Source organism: Rhinolophus sinicus, chromosome 2 (assembly GCF_057876585.1).
Source record: "Rhinolophus sinicus isolate RSI-liver-muscle chromosome 2, RSI-T2T, whole genome shotgun sequence".
NCBI classification, from domain to species: domain Eukaryota; kingdom Metazoa; phylum Chordata; class Mammalia; order Chiroptera; family Rhinolophidae; genus Rhinolophus; species Rhinolophus sinicus.
This window is the reverse complement of record NC_142502.1, coordinates 164,206,788-164,224,954: the sequence shown is the minus strand read 5'-3', so window position 1 is coordinate 164,224,954 and position 18,167 is coordinate 164,206,788. Positions and strand designations below refer to the sequence as shown.

Below are 18,167 nucleotides of genomic sequence, written 5' to 3'. Positions count from 1 at the left end.
CTGGCTGCCAGTTCAATTTCTTAATTAGACTTCAGGGTGAAAAAGAAATACTGTTCCAGGCAACAGCATGGAAGTCCCTCATCTCTTGTAGGATTTTTCTTTGTGTGCACAAATGAAATTGCTGGTTGTTATAGGACTGGGGGTGGGAAGAAGGACTTTAGGTCTTAAGGTAGCAGGGAGATTAGCTGAGGCAGCCAGATCCTGAAGGAAGGGTCAAAGTAGATTTGGGAAGAGGTTGCCAAATTGACAGGCTATATAGCTTATTTAAGGACAGGTGATTCAGGGTGCTTTTGGTTGTAAGGTTCAAACAGTAATGCTTCGGTCATAATAACATGACATTAATCAAACCTCAAAATACAGATTTACAAATAATAAAACTGAATTGCCACAGAGTTTTTTAAGGGAAGGAAACTATTTTTTGTTTCTGCTATATGCAAATAAAACAGCTAGTTGTTATGGGGGTGAGTGAGGGAGGAATTTAGGCTAGTGGTAGGTGAACAGGGAGGCTCCTAACCATTATATCCCACGTAAGGTTTCACATATTAAAATAGATGCTGAATAAATAAATGTATTCTCATAAGCCATTACTAAGCAGAATGGTGAATGATAAGTAACAGGTCCCTTGGAGAACAGGGTGTGATATAAGTAATGTAATAAAAAATCACCCTACTTGCTCCATTTAGCCACTCAATAAATTATTTGTAAAACAACTGTTATGTGCAATGTACTATACTAAGTTTAGTTCACATGGAGATAGAATGGTCAAGACATTTATTTTACTTAAGGGGGAAAAAAACGATTACTGGCAGAATGCCCTGGAATAGTACTACTCTACTCGATTTAAAAATGAGCCTCATAGCATTTTCTTATCCACTGTGCAAAGAAGGAGAGTCACGTTATTGGGCAGTTTACTTACCAACACAACATTTCTGACACCACTTGGTTTCAGGGATTTTTGCTGACACAGCAAATTTCCTAAATGTAAATGAAAATAAATATATAATACATGTAGGTAAAGTGAGTATATGATAATGGAACGGTCACAGATCAGTGGAAAAAGGATGAGTTGTTCTGACATAATACATCATCTATTAAGAAGAATAAACTGGAACCCTTTCTCATCGCCCCCATCAATTACAAATAGATTAAGAATTTAAATATGAAAAACAAACTATAAAATATTTAGATTGTAGAAAAATATGACCTTGGGATTTCTTTAAAAATGGAAAAAGAACAAATTATACAGAAAAATACTGATAAACTTTAATTGGTATTTTTTTTCCATTGATGCATCCCTACTATCTCAAGCTACAGGTGGCATTCAACTTGGTGAATGAATCTGTTGAATATGTTAGTAACTATAGTTTACCAAAAGATACCATTGAGAAAGTGAAAAAAGTCACAAACTGGGAAAAGTTATTTTTAGCACATATAAATTTAAGCTACATAAAAAGTTGTCTTACCACTAAAATAATGTATAAGAACTTTTTATTCAGGCATTTTTATTTCTCTGCTCAGGGAAGTGGGATATAGATTTTCTGCAAAGGTGCTTTAGGAGATCTGCAAACATCTAATTCAAATTTAATATGTAAAAATCCATTTAAAATTAGTTTTTAACTACAATTTTAAAAAATCACACATATTCAAATGTTTTTTATAATGAAAGTTAATATAACAAAAATGCTAATGTGCCAAGTTATGAAAACCTCAAATTATACTCGTCCATTTCTGTACACATATTTAAACTTCTTTTAAATGTGTAAATATGCCCCAGATTAGATGTCAACGCTCTGCACAGGTCTTTTTTTATTTAAAAGATGAGAGTTGTGCTTTGCTGGTACCGAAACTGTAGAGCATGCAGGTGATACTGAATATCATCCCAAACAAGCTCAGAAAACTTCTTGGTGGATGTTCTTGTCACTGTACAATTGACAGTTGAGTAATAACCAAGCATATGGTTATTATAACCAAGCATATGATGTATTGTAATTTTAACTTTTAGTATGTCTGCCCTTACTATATGCCTTGGGTTTCACATATTCTGGGTCATTAGTCCCTTTGGTAATGCCATGAGGTAGGTCATGGCATAGAAATCTGAGGCTTAGATTTAGTAATTTCCTCAAGGTCACACAGCAATTTAGGGAAAAAGAACTCTAACCTAGTGTCCCTGTCTGTCTGACTGCAATGTCCATTAGTGATTCAACTTGGGGAAAAAAATCTATTTCTCTTTATGATTCTTGATCAGTTTAATTGAAGAGTATGCTGAGTTTGCAAGGTAAATTGTTATAAACTGTTATTACTGCTAAGTATTCATCTGTTTGAATTATAAGTTTTTTTTATATGATAGTACCTAAACAATGATACAGAAATTAGATGCTGAGGTATCTCACGGCTACAGTGGCAATTGAGATATCTGGATTTCAAATTTCTGGCTCTAAAGCACCTTATTGTTCCACTTGACTAACACTATTGAGAAGTTTACATTTATTAAATAATCTAATTTATCAAACATAAATTAGATTAATAATTATAAAAATGCCCCTTTCATATATGTTGGAATTCATATAGCTTAAAGCCAAACAAAAATTCCCAACACCCTTAAGCAAACTGCTCAAACCAAAGTGCTTTCTAGAGTTTTTAAAAATCTGAAGGAAGCTCCTGATACATTTTTCTATTGGCAGCGAGTTTAATGTTCCTGGTCAACTCGTCCCCTGGCTCTCAAGGTTAACTAAGGGGTTAGGTTACTGCACTGGTCAAAACCCAGGAGGATTAACTGACTGTCGGGTTCTGAAAGATCATAAAGAATACTACATGACAAGAAAAAAAAATCAACTACTAAGTATACCTTTGAGTTAATAATAAAACTATTCAAAATTGAATTGTGGGCAGCATACTGAAATGTCATAAAAACTTATCATTTTCTTAGTGACCTACAAACCTAGCTTAATTTTAGTCATGATTTTATAAAAAGACAATAAAATTTATTTTAACAGCACCCAATTAACGGGAATCCTAAGTTAACTAACATTCTCAATATATTTAATGTAGGATATTTTAGGGTACACTACAAACACAGATCAATTTACCATGCCTAATAATGACAATAGATCTATTTATTAAGAGCCTACTAGGTGCTAGAAAACATGATAGGTACTTTACATACACAATTTATTATTTTCAAAACAACTCTGCAAGATGGGTAGATTGGTTCTTTTTTACAAATGAATATGTTGGAGAGGTTGTATAATTTATCCAAGGACCTAGTAAGTGAATGATGCGGGATTTAAATTCAAGTCTACCTGGACTCCAAAGCCATGCTTTATTAAAAAACACAGATAATATGGTACAACAAGTACCTATATTTATAATGAGTAACATGAAGCATTATAAAATGCTCAAAGGAAGCTTAATTTGTGCTAACTATATGGAGAAGAAATGGTACTAATACATATATAAAATATAACCATGCAAAAAAGGTTTTCAGATTTCCTGCCAATAAACGAGAGAATGAAGAGTAGATTTTACAGTGATTGATTTCTAGATAATGAAAATGAAGTAAGTGGGAAGGACACACTGGTGAGTGCTACTAACACTAAAGACTGACTACAACAAAATAACCTCAAATAATAGTTTAGAGGTAAAGTAATTCTTAAAAAAATAGCTGATGTAAAATCTTACTGAACGGAAATTCTTTAAAGGAAGAGGTAATACCGTATTCAATTTTGTCTCAGCTATATACTGGGATACTTTCTGCACATTTGGTATATTCAGTAAAATTTTGAAGAACTGAACACAAAGGTCTCTATTCTGACAAAACTGTATGCATTCAAGTTTACATGCCTTAAATTCCTCAGGGGCTCTTTACTTGTACCTTATATATACTTCTAAAGCTTGACGGTCAGTTCACACACCCACAGTAATTTAGGATTATCAAGTTAGAAAGTTGGATGGAGATGTGCTATACGTAGGCAGAAAAACAATAGCAAAAAGTGGCAGCTGAGAGAAAAAGAGGGACATATAAACTATATGAGAAGAAAGAAACTCCCCAACTCTATTCCTGGGGCTAGCTATGGGAGCAATACCCCTAACTCCGACTACAGATATTATAGTACAAGTATAATAATCAAGTTAATAATCACAACTGAGTCATCATAAAAAGATCTAATTAAGCTCAATTAATCTACTTTAAGAAGACAGAAAAGCATGTGGTGTATTTTAAAATAATTTTCACCAAAAAGGTTAATTTTTAACAAGTTTTTGTGCACAAAGGGGCAAATTTTAGCCATCGTGTAAACTCAGCAACCGAGAACAATAGACTTTCAAGGTATTTGAAAGCCAAGGTTCTACATTAGTTGCTTTACAAATAATATTGTAAAGGAAGAATGGCTATATTACAAAGTTTTTGTAAAATGCAATTTATACCAGACTCAGAAGACCTTTTAGTCAATAAATAAGATCTAATATAATAACCAAAAGGAAGAAAGTGTAATTAAAAATCCCTGGAAATAGAAAAGAAAAACCCTAAATTTCTAAGTAATTTTCTTGTAATTTAAAAACACCTTTAATAAATCATCTTGATTTTCCAAGTTTAGAAAACTGTACTTTCAGAAAAATTCATTTTATTCAAAATAACAGATATGTCAAAAGCACTATATGTAATGTAAAATTACCATCAGATTACAGAAAAAAATTAGTTATAACCTTCTAGAAAAACAGAATAAAAATTCAGAAAGAAAGTGTTTGGTATAACTGGTAAATATGACATAGAACAATTTTAGGATAATGTGATAAACACTTGAGAAAATATATTACTTCTTATATTTTTTTTTATTTCACATGGTTTCTACTAACCTATATTGGAAGCTTTTTCAAATTCTGTAGTATATTTATTAGAATGAATTAACATATTATGTCTAAGGATGAAAACATATTTAAATGTATAGTTACCTTGGCAGTATTCTGTCAGGGAGTTTGTGTGCTGGAATAGCAACAGGTAACTTTTGCATTTGTCTTGCATAATCAAAAAGCCCTGGTAAATTATGGGAATAAAGCTGAGAAGCTTTACCTGTTGAGAAAAATAAATATGACATAAAAGCTAATAATATAAATAGAAACAATTGTAAAGTATTTAAAAACAAAAGGACTTACCAGATATTGATAGTAAGCAATTGTTCATTACATACAACCATGTACACCTTCGAGGGAATAGCTGATTAAAAAAAGGCACAAAGTTTATTAAAAAAAATAATAGATAACTGCAATGTATATTAACCTAAGCTATCATATCAATACAGTTCTTAAAAAAGAAGTGTTTTCTAATAGAAATTCATTTTATAAGGCATTTAAAACAAGATGATATACATACATACACATTTATGAGGGAGGGAAAAAAATAAATTAGCACTGTAATTTCATTACCTAAATCTCAACATGGTATGATTAGCCTGAGTCTCCTCTATGGTAAGGACTGTGTAATCCCAAACTTTGCAGGAAAAGGACATTTTCAAATAATGTCTATTCCTTTACTTTGGTTCTGGGGTTAGACTCTCCTGTGTACTTCCCCCAAAATGTTCTAATCTAGGAATATATAGACACGAATGGCTTTTGGAGCAGAAAAGATAGAAAAAATGATCATAGTGTAGTGGAACATACAATATGGAAACACTAAGTATGGAGAAAAAAATGGCTGAGAGAGAATATGATAAAAATTTATCATAATGAATACACACACACACACACACACACACACACACGGAATTCATTACTGTAATCTAGCACACATAAGCACTGAGAGGAACCTCTGGAAGCTTGAAGTGATTAGTATTTAGGGCAAAGAAAAGGGAATTTAATGGAACACAGTCCATATACTTTGAAGGAAGGGGAAAAACCTGCTCAAGATACTTCATGATGAATATCAAGGGTTCTCTATGTCATCCTTGCACCAGCAGCACCTGGGTATTTGTTAGAAATGCAAATTCTTAAACCTTAGCCAGATTACTAAAGCAGACGTTCTGAAGGTGAGCCCAGCAATCTATGTTTTAACTGGTGCTCTATGCAATTCTGATGCACACTGAAATTTGAGAACCACTGATAAATATAATTAAGCATTCTGATTTAACAAACTTGGCTGCCGGGTTTGCTCTGGCAATTCCTACGAGGTTACTCCAAAATAGACTGGGATGAGAGTAGGGAATGGAGAGAAAGAAGAAATAAATGAAACGTATCAAGGCCTCAACAGACAGTACTATATTAAAGCACAAAGTCACAGTGATGGCCCTGATAATTAGCAAAGGTAATAATACAAGGAGAGAACACAGTAAAATCTATTTTAAACAAAACCTGATTGTTTCATTTATTTGCAAAATACACTCACATAAAATACTTAATTTCTCCAAACAAGTAAGATGTGGCACCTGCCATATAGTTTTTAATTTTGAAAAATGTGGCCTCTTCTGGAAGGCAAAATGTTTCACTTTGAAGGGCATGTTTAGCTAAGATAATATTACTCTAAGAGTGTAATTTCAAACGCTGAAGCACCTAAGAAGGGGACTTATTGCAGACTGGGGTTGAGTGGAGTTGACGGATGCCTCCATGTAACAGTCCCTTCAATTAGGTTGATGAATGCTTATCCACTTATGCATGAAGTTGGTCTTGTTCTTTACAATTAATATTGCTACCAGTAATATAATTTTTAGGTATCTTATTATATCCAAGAAAAATATTACCACGTTTGAATTAGTTATTCACTAATTATTATAAGCAACAAGATTTTTTTTTCCCCTAGTTCTTATGAATTTTTCAGCCGCTTCACTCTACTAATCCTTTCTGTGCTTCAGATTTCTCATCTGAAATGAGAATAATACTGTTCTGAGACTTGTTGTGAAGATTAAATAAGTTAATATATGTAAAGCATTTAAAAATAGTGCCTAGCACATAGTTAGCTTTGTATGGATATTAGCTATTAATATCATTACTACCATTTTTGTAGGTTGTTTAGTGTTCCTGATCTCTGGGTACTAAATGTCAAAAGCTTCGCCTAGTCATTTTGACAATCAAAAATGTCCCCATGCAATTCCAAATCTCATTTTTCCCTCTTTGTCCTCTCTACTTCTGCCTGACTCAACACTTCTTTACCCTTTAACCATACTCTCTAGTTTCAATTCTCACTCCACTGCCAACAGATATTTCTAAAACAGATCTAATTATCAGCATGGTACACAAAGCTGGGGTTTGATAACCTGCCTACCCAAACATTTCCATTTATTGTTACTATTCTACACTCATTCTATGAGGTGTGATCAAAAAAATACAGTGAATGTTTAAATTAAAACAAAAACAACTTATTATAGTAAAAGTCATATTGCCATTAATCCCCCTCAAAATACTCCCCCTCACTTCAAACATATTTATGCCATCATTCTTGCCACTTTCTGAAGGAGCTCTGGAAGTCCTCTTTCGTGAATGTCTTTAGTTGCACTGTCATGGCTGCCTCAATGTCGTGATTCAATTCAGAACGTTTACCTTTCATGATCACTTTGACTTTGGGGAAGAGCCAGAAGTCACATGGTGCCATATCTGGTGAATAAGGTGGATGAAGGCACATTGTAATGTTTTTATTTGACAGAAATTGCCATGTATCAGAAGTGATGTGTGGCACGAAGCATTGTCATGATGGAGGATGACTCAGGGCACACTTTAAAACACACCTTCTCTCAACCATAGTTCACACCCAGCTGACTGCACCAAACAAGTTAAAACTTGTCACACACTGTTAACTAAGGTTCGATGTGCAACTTCCCGTATTGAAGATCCCTGACTTTCCACTGGATGGAACTCAGCAGCAGCATTCACCATATTTTGTGATCACAACAGAAAGGCTCCTTGTCACACATCACTTCTGGTACAGCAATTTCTATCAAATAAAAACATTACAATGTGTCCTCATCCACCTTATTCACTGGATCTGGCACCCTGTGACTTCTGGCTCTTCCCCAAAGTCAAAATGACCATGAAAGGTAAACGTTTTGAATCGATTCAGGACACCGAGGCAGCCACGACAGCACAACTAAAGACACTCAAGAAAGAGAACTTCCAGAACTGCTTCAGAGAGTGGCAAGAACAATGCGATAAGTGTGTTCAAAGTGAGGGGGATTAATGGCAATGTTTCTTTTACTGTAACAAGTTTTTTTTTAATTTAAACATTCACCATATTGTTTGATCACACCTCGTACATTTTAGTCGAATTGTCCATTCATGGTTCCCCATACTGTTACAGCTACATGCCTTCATTTTATCCTCTGTCTGTCTAGTAACCTTCCACTCATCGACATTTACAGTCCATTTCAAACGTCTCTCCTCATTTCCCCACAGGAGGTGCTACAGTAGTGACTTCTGCCTCTGTGGCCTATACCTGTACTCATTCCTAGTGTGACATGGCACCCAACCCTGAGTGTTGCAGTTACTGGTTTATGTGTCATTTTTCTCTATTAGATCATGAGCTCCACAAAGGTAAGAACTAGTCTTGTGAATTTGTCTTCAATATCTGGTAAATAAAACATGTTCTATGAAGGTTTTATGAATAAAAGAGGCAGTAAATCATAGAATTAAAACTTATTTCTTGTCAGTATGTATGTATATAATAACTTAAAAACTAAAAACAAAGAAAATACAAAATAATATACCTGTTCCATTGATGTTTCATGAAGTTCATTAAGATTCAAGGTATAAATCCCTTCTTCGGCACCAAATATCAAGTACTGATCTAAAATGCCAAAAGTAATCCATTGATTTTGATATATATAAAAAGCTTTCTGAAAGGATTTATGTAGTCTAAAATTAAGTATTTTTTATTTTAATGCAAATAAGTGGTTAGACAGGCTAGCTTGAGTTATATGTAAATATTACCCTCAAAGCAGTGAAGAGTGACATGCTAGGACTTCTCACTCATCAGTGGGTGCTAAGGACTGGCAGAGAATCTGCAGCTCCTTTTCTAAAATTCCTTTAAGAGAGGATCATGCGCAACTGATATACAGAATGTAAATGAAGAATAGCTGATACAGATTTAAAAAAGTTTGTAAATGGGCTATTATTATAAGCATAAACATCAAAAAAAAAAAAAAAAAAAAAAAAGAGGATCTAACTAGTGCCTCTTCAAAAAGTTAACTAAAACTTGGATACCTGCTATGATACTAAATATCTCCTAGAAGATATCAAAAGTTTGTCCATGGTCCTATTTGATCTGTTTTTATGATAATATAAAACAACAGGTCAAGAACTTTTCCAGACTAAACTGAAGTATGCTGAGAACAACGTAGAATGCCAAGAGCATTTCACCCCGTGTTCAGAATTAGTACTGGTAGATTAAAAGCACAGGCTTTGTGGTCAGACAGACTGAACTGCCTTCAAACTGCAGCTCTACCACTGAGTGGCTGTGAACCTCTCTGTCATTTTCCCTACCTGTGAAACAAAAGCACCTACACCTTGGATTTTTAAGATTTGGAGAGAACACATGTGTGTATTTGTATCTATCTCTATGTATATCTTATATAGACAGACATTAAGATATAGATCTATAGTGAGAGGATGCAGACAGTCTTTAGTCAGTGCCTAATGACAACTATTCTTAGCATGACCTTTTAAGGTGAGAGATCCTCTAAAGTGGTCCCTAGATCCTGAATCCTTGGTAGTTAAATTCCTTTATCAATGGCTGTGTCTATAACACAAAGAGAGTGAGTGATTGAGTGGCAACAGAAGAAACTTTCTGGAGGAAATTAGGGTAGCATAAAGTATATGGTTTCATTACATTGATATGGTGACTAAAGAGTGAAATTTTAATGTCACGTGTCACACCTCAAACACTGCTAATAACAGAGAAACGTTTACCTTACATTTTTAAAAAATTGTAACAAAAACTTTTTCAGAAAGATTCAGAAAATGAATAAAATCAAATGTTTCATAGCCTCAGTTTAAAAAATAATCAGAAAGATAACATAAAAACATACAGTACTACCTCTAGTATCTGGGTTTATCCATGAAGTTGCACAGTGAATTTTCAAGGGACATCCATTAAAAACCTTTGAAAAACATGCACCCATCTGAAAACACAAAGAATAACCAAGTAAGAATACTAAGCCATAGTCATTTGCCTTACAGTAGTACTACAAAGGTTCCAAGCACAACAGTGATTATCGACTAATGGAAGATTTTACTTTAGAGGGTCATTTTATTTTTCCTATCTTCTCAAATAAAGCAGTAAGAGCAACCAATTCTGCACAATAATTTGTTTACAATTACTTAGACATCCTACATCAAGAGCAATATAATATTCCCTGGTAAGAAGGAAATCATAATCTCTACAAAGGTAAAACATTTTCTTATTTGGTTTCATGAGCCTGAAAATGGTGTTTATCATTAAATTTAATATTATAAAGTAAAAGACATATGGTTGATTTAAAATTCATATATGTACATCAATCTCAAAACACACAGAACCATTTCTTTTTTTAATGGAGCAATCTGATTATTTTCCCTGGTAGGAATCAATAGAAAGCTTTATTCTTTGATGTTAATATTTATTTATCAAACCCATTTACAAATCTTTCCGATAATAACCATTTTATAATGAAATCCAGTATCACTCATTTGATCTTTTTTTGATCTTCAAAGAATAAAATGTTAACTTTGAAATTATTGTGCATGTTGGAATAAACAAATACAAGAAAGCTTACTCATTTAATCCCTTTTACTACCAACAACTTGGGGGGAAAGAATACAAAAATATTTGGTTAGAAGAACAGCATTGCGCATCATTTTATAGCAGTAATGTCCTTCACAAACGTTGAAATAATACTCTGAGAGAACATATCACTAGTTGATTAACATAAAAATAAATCTTAAGATTTCCTTTTTACTCACAGGAACCTACCAACCAGTATTTTAAGGATTTTAGTACCCTCCCAAAAAAGAAAGGAAGGAAGGAAAGGAGGGAGGGAGAGAGGGAGGAAGGGAGGAAGGGAGGGAGGGAGGGAGGGAGGGAGGGAGGGAAAGAAGGAAGGGAAAGGAGGGGAGGGGAGGGGAGGGGATGGAGGGGGAAGGGAGGGAGGGGGAGGGGGAGGGGGAGGGGGAGGGGGAGGGGGAGGGGGAGGGGGAGGGGGAGGGGGAGGGGGAGGGGGAGGGGGAAAGGAAAGGAAAGGAAAGGAAAGGAAAGGAAAGGAAAGGAAAGGAAAGGAAAGGAAAGGAAAGGAAAGGAAAGGAAAGGAAAGGAAAGGAAAGGAAAGGAAAGGAAAGGAAAGGCCTGGCAATAGAATCAGGTGGTAGGAGATGGATAAAAAAATGTTTTCATGGTATAGGGAAGAAATTGTATCACTTTACTAATCCTAATAATTATCCTTTAAGATAGTAACCAAAATTTGTATGTTAAGGTACTGCTAACCCCCTAAAAATACCAATGACAAAATGAGGTATAAAACAAACCAGTCCTGACCTTAAGTTAACTTGTATATTAGTCCTATCTGGCTGGCATCCCATAGTTATTAGCTCTTCCCTGTGAACTGTATACCTGATGTAAGAGTTTTATCTTGTAGCCAAATAGGACATTTCATCCCTATTGTTTATATATCTCTGCTAGATTTGAGATCTCTTTACACTCAAAACATTTTTTTTATTTTGAAAAATAAAATATAATTGTTTAGATCTTTGTATTAATTAAAAACTAGAGTTAGAAAGTAGAAAGGCTAAAAAGTAGAATTGGGAGTTTAAAAACCAGAAAAACTATAGACATCTTCTAGTGCTACACAGGTTTTGGATTATACATAACCTGTAGCAGTGAAAATGTAGTTCTATGTATACTAACCTAAAATTACATTTACTTAATATAATTTTAATTCTAAGAAAAACAGCGTGGTCTTTAAAAACAAACAAACAAAAAAACACCGCCTAATGGACTATAACATAAGACATCTAAGTTCTAGTTGTAGGTCTGGTTAGAGTTAGGTAAAGCTTTGTGATGTTGGTGACTAAGATTTTTGGGTCTCAGTTGTACTCATGGAAATAAATAAAGAGTTTGGGCCAGATGCTCTTTAAATGTTCCTTCTAGTTCTAAAGTTCTGTTTTTGATAACTGAAAACATGTTAGAAAAAACATGTCACATCTACATTTTGTACTTCCTATTATTACATCCACGTCCTTTTTTCACATTTCTTCCAGAGTACCTGTGAGGAAGATATTAACAAATTTTGGAATAAAGGAGCTTTAAAATGTATATTGTAATTTTATTTTCAAAAGCTACTTTTCAGATATAATCAATTAATAATTAGCAATCTTATACATTTTTTCAATAATAATGGAGGTTCTTTCAAACAGGCAAATATTCTAACTAAAGGTACACATACGAGCAATTGTATTTAGTTTGAAAACTTAACCTATTTGATATTTATACTTACATGGACTTTAGGTGTTGGGGGTAGACCATTACTAATAGGCTTCTAGAAAAGAACATATGAATAATTACACTTATTTTGTTGCTATTTGGTATAGCAATATTGTATTTCAAACACATATATTAGAATAAAATACACGAATACTTTTTTTGTAAAACAAGACATTTCAGATAAGACTGAAGTTCCCTATAACCCCCTTCCATAGTCTACTTAATCCTAGTACCTGTCAACCCCCCAAAATGCGTTTAGTACATATCCTTCTAAATCTTTCTCTAGACTATTATATGTACTCATCTATTTGTGTATCCTTCCAGACCTTTTAGTATATATTTATTAATATATACATGTCTTCACAGAAAATAGTTGTGTGTGTTTTTTAAAACAATAGTTATGCATTATTAAGCAACTTGTTCTTCACCTTAATATTGGGTCTTGGACAACATTTCATATCACAATATACAGCTCTGGTTCATTTGTTTTAACTGTAGCACAGTATGACATACTTTATTTAGCTATTCCCTAATTGTTATTGGATATGTAGGTTATTTTCAATTTTTTTACTCTAACAATGCAGAAATGATCACCGTTGAGTATATCCTACTATGTAACGTGTGAATGGTTTTTTAAGGTATACTGTGAGAAGTGAAACTACTGGAACATTTTAGGGATACTGACTGCCAAAATGTCTTTCAGAGTGCCCACATCACATCACACCCATCAGTAACGTATGAGAGTCCTGGTTCCTTGTAGTCTCACAGACACTTAATGTTATCAAACTGATAAAAAATGTTTTCTCATTAATTTGAATGCCTCTGATTGCTAGGACGGTTGAAAATCTTTTTTAAAAAAAACACGTTTATTGCTATCTTCTGTGAATTGTTTTTTCATTTTTACTGAGTTATCTTTTTCTTATCTATTTGTTGGAGTTCTAGATTTGAATATTTTATGTTACATATATTACAAATGTGTTCTAGTCTGCAGATTACAGACCTTGTTTAAAATGTGTTTTCTCAACTGAATTTTAGATTTTGATGGATTTAAATAATCATTTGTGAGCGTATACTGATAATTAGAAGGAGAGCAAAAACAACATTATTTGCTTACCTACAATATTCTCAAGAATACCAGATATTTTTCCAAAGAGCTACATTTCTGGGATATATGATTTGTTTCCCCAGAGAAGGAATCTCCTTGGGAGAGATTATATTTTAAATACAAACTTTATGAAAGTCTAGATTTCTTTCGAGGTTAATCTTAATAACAACTTTTAAAGAAATGTTATAATTTTTTCCATCTGATATAAATCAGAATTATTTAAACTATGTAACAAAAATTAACTAAAATGCTACTGTTGACTTCATATACATGATACAAATATTCTGTGTAGTACTACTTATATGAGTAACAGTTGGACATTTCTAAAATTGACTATATTAAATTTACTTTGTAAATATGTTAATGAGGAGGTACTGCCTATTATTGTCACCAATCTCTGATAATTTTTTCCATTTGGCAAATAATTTATGTACTTATTTTTATATTTATGTTCTTAAACTATCTTCTATCATCCATTTTAGAAAAAACTCATTTTTAATTAAGGAGTTCTGAATATTATAACTTAGATTTAATTTAAGTATTGATAGAATTGGCTTAAATAATTTCAAGAAGCTGCACAAACTGTAATCATGTTTCAGTATATCATGGGTACTGTTTATCCTATGGTACAATCATGGACATATTTATTTCAAAATTATTAAGAATGTTAGTTTAACTAGTAGTTCCTTATCCTAGTGAATCAAGGTAATAGAAGAAGTGAATTAAAAATGTGTGCATAGGGGCCGGACCGGTGGCTCAGGCAGTTAGAGCTCCATGCTCCTAACTCCGAAGACTGCCGGTTCGATTCCCACGTGGGCCAGTGGGCTCTCAACCACAAGGTTGCCAATTCAATCCCTCAAGTCCCGCAAGGGATGGTGGGCTCCGCCCCCTGCAACTAAGATTGAACACGGCACCTTGAGCTGAGCTGCCGCTGAGCTCCCGGATGGCTCAGTTGGTTGGAGCACATCCTCTCAACCACAAGGTTGCCAGTTCGACTCCCGGAAGGGACGGTAGGCTGCACCCCCTGCAACTAGCAATGGCAACTGGACCTGGAGCTGAGCTGTGCCCTCCACAACTAAGACTGAAAGGACAACAACTTGAAGCTGAACAGCACCCTCCACAACTAAGATTGAAAGGACAACAACTTGACTTGGAAAAAAAAAAGTCCTGGAAGTACACACACTGTTCCCCAATAAAGTCCTGTTCCCCTTCCCAATAAAAATCTTTAAAAAAAACACCAAAAAAAACCCACAAAACTGAGTACATTAAAGAACATGTATCTCTCAAAGGTTATTATACTGTCTTGGGGTCATTAAGCTGAATTTTTGTACTACTACATTAGCAGCACTGCTAAAATTTAAACTGATAAAAGGAAAAAGGCACTACTGCTCAGTTGAACAGACTTCATAACACCCACTTCTGAAGTACATTTTATACTTTAGTTAAAAATGTCATAAATTTCACAAATTACAATGGATAGCACCAAATGCCTTAACTGAATTATAAAAAACAGTGTGTCACGTTCTATAGTAAAATCTTATAAAAACAGTTGAACAGATATGGTACAACAGCCTCTAACAATGCTTACAGTGCAAAACCATAGCTATTATGCACATAAACATATTAAATGTACTATTAATGTCCATAAAACTCACAACAAATACACACAAGTATACAAATATACACAAAAACTTCAAAAATATTGTCTCATCTCATGATCTCATTGGCATCTGCAGAATTGGGATTTTAAGAATATTTTGTTTTTTTAAGTACTATGATGACAGATAAATGTCTTCTGACGAGAAAACTCTTTACAAATGCTAAAACTTTTTAAATCGCTGTGATAAATGTTATTTATGTTTTAGTATTTATGTCATAGTGTATTATCTAACAACTGCAACAAAAAGAGCTACTATGGCTAATTTCATCTTTCTTGAAGTGACATTTTTTATATACTAAAAAATAATCTTAATTTTTCCTCCTTTGTTAGCTATTCAGAGTAAGAGTAGTAGTATCAGAAATTGCAAAATCTACAGTTAGACATTTATCCTAGGGTAGAAGCTATAGCTTTGTTATCTGCCCATGCCCTTCTTTCCTAAACTTCTTGAGATTGTAAAAGGAATTTTTAAGAATCAGTTCTCAATAATGAGAATAATTATAGTTATTTTCTGAACAATCAAGGGAATACTGTTTACCTGTATGCAGGTCACATTTTATAATACACTATGGATCAAACTGGCTTAAATGATTTGAACAGAAAGCCATCATTCAAATTTGCCATATTAAAGTTACTTTTTTTCAAGATTTAAACAATCTGTTATCACTATAATACACTAAAATACCAATACACTAATTGTAAAATACACAATTGCTGTAGAATTATAATTATAAAATTAACCAAATAGTGAAAAAGGAAAAAAATACAAGTAGACCTTATGAATATAAATAAATACCTACTGGTACATCTTTCTTTTCTTTTCTTGAAAGGTTTGTGCCTCTATGTTCATTCTGTTGTTGATATAATGAACCATCTCGTTCACCATTTAATTGGAAGGAGCTCACTCCATTTCCTTCAACAAGATATGTTTAAATATATTTAAAAAAGATTAATTCTCACAAAGATTTTTCATTCAGAAATTATCAAGTAGAAAAGAAAAATATCATCTCTGAGACAGTTTCGCCTTCATAAGGAATCACCCCATCAGAATGTTTAGTACTAAAGGAATTGTAATTACATACATGTTCTTCTACTTATATCTCTTTTTCTTTCATAAAGGCAAATTTAAATTCAAGTGGTATCTAAGTACATATATTTGTGTTAAAAAGACAAAACAGAAATACTGAATACATAAATACTTCCTGGAAAGGAACAATTTATATAGTATGTTATCCAAGAAACTTTTGTTGTTCTTTTTTAAATTGCTTCTTCTGCATAATACACAAGAAACTTTACATTAAAACAGCATCCTCTAGTATTAATTTGCAGACAAATACCTAGCAAATAGTGACAATTATTTTTCAAATGATTAAATGAAATAAAGGAGTTACACAAAGTACCCTCTTGTTTTTCTAAAACAGAAGCAGCCTCGAACCAAAACACATTTTGTTTGTTTAGAGTTTAATTTCTCCTGTTGCCAAACTATAGATAAATGTTGAATTGGGCATAAATAATTCTCCGAAAGAGGGAAGGCTAGATATGAAATGAGAAACTAGGGGCAAAATATTCCAGACTGCGGCATAGGTAATTCTGTCATAAATATACTTCAAACTAGGAGGCAAAAAGCAAAAAACATCTCCATAGACATTGTCTTCCTTCTTCTCTCCTCAAAGGAATTTCACATATTAATCTCAAAAGAAAGATTCCCTCCATTTTTTTCACACCTGAAAACCTGGTAACACACTTATTTCAGCCTCTCTTCCCCATTACCTAAAGCAACAGGCTTGTGTGGAGGTAATCTGGGAGGTGGTGGTCTAGGTGGGACTTGGGATGGTTTTGCTGGGCTCTCTGACATGGGACATCTCTTGATTGTTCCTTGATTATCATCCTCGGTAGAATGAGTTTCCTGTGGTATGAATATGGACTTAGGCTGAAATAATACAGAAAAGGAGACCAACGATTAAACATTATCCATGTTTTGCTAAACGTAAAACATATTAAATGTTTTTCCTGAAGTAAATATTATTATATACCAAAGGCTTTCAAACTGTGTTTACTACGAGCAGAGTTTTGAGGTTATTTAACTATCTGATTCAGATTATCTTAATAAATATCTTAAAATTGTACACTAAAATGTTTCCTCGGAGGAATAAAAAGGTCTCTTTCTATTAATTCGTCACAAGCCTTCCTACTTAGACTTGCCAAATAAAAATATTCTGGTCTTTCTGATTTCCAATTTAAATGAGTGGCTTTTTATTTTAAACATTCAGGCTAATTGAAGTTCAGCCCCTTACAAGGCTAATCTAAACTGTCTCTTTTAGATGACTCAATGCTTTTTATGTTAATGCTTAATCTTTCAGACTAGAGGCAGGAGAAGATACTAATTAAAATTTTAACATCATGGAGAATACTAACACAGCAATAGAAATGCCATAGATACTTTCTGTTCAGACAATGAAAAACATCCAATCAGCAGAAGGTTTGGAGAATTTATAAATGTGTTCCTTATTAGGAAGAGTACTCAGCAGTTATCTCTTTGAAATTCAGATCTCTATATTCTTGCTATATGAAACTAAACATGAAAGTACAGTATTATTTACCTGTGTGAATCACGATTTTCTCAAAAGTATAAAATGAAAACAAAATACAGTAATATATTGGATGCCAAGACTGGTCAGATTCCAATTCTCCTTTATAACCCCTGATTTCAAACCTTGTAGTAGCTCATTTTATAAAGTTTATTTTACAATTAAAAATGTGCTATGCATATAAGCTTACAAAAGTAAGCTTATGAAAACATTTATATTACCGCTATCTATGTTAACTCATTTTATCTTAAAAAACAAAACAAAACAAAAAAACACACAACCCCATCTGTTGGAATTATTTTATAATGCCTTTGTTTGGCAAAAGGATTTCATTGATTTAAAAAAAAATTGAAAATTACTGACCTATTTCATATTTTTAATTTAAAAGTA

General features: G+C 33.3%; 1 protein-coding gene across 5 annotated transcripts in view; it reads right to left on the bottom strand.

Moving 5' to 3' along the window:
• Positions 1-18,167, bottom strand: part of MAP4K3 (mitogen-activated protein kinase kinase kinase kinase 3) — a 141,466-nt gene that overhangs the window by 13,968 nt on the left and 109,331 nt on the right. For all 5 annotated transcript variants that reach the window (XR_012496304.2, XM_019742613.3, XM_019742621.3 and 2 more), the window contains 8 exons: positions 16,960-17,119; positions 15,990-16,102; positions 12,441-12,482; positions 10,010-10,094; positions 8,682-8,761; positions 5,149-5,209; positions 4,948-5,065; positions 917-975 (listed from right to left, as the gene is read on the bottom strand). Coding sequence is in view for 4 of the 5 variants with exons in the window: in XM_019742613.3 (XP_019598172.1) it covers positions 917-975; positions 4,948-5,065; positions 5,149-5,209; positions 8,682-8,761; positions 10,010-10,094; positions 12,441-12,482; positions 15,990-16,102; positions 16,960-17,119 (718 nt within the window). In the remaining variant the exon portion in view is untranslated. The remainder of the gene's footprint in view (positions 1-916; positions 976-4,947; positions 5,066-5,148; positions 5,210-8,681; positions 8,762-10,009; positions 10,095-12,440; positions 12,483-15,989; positions 16,103-16,959; positions 17,120-18,167) is intronic.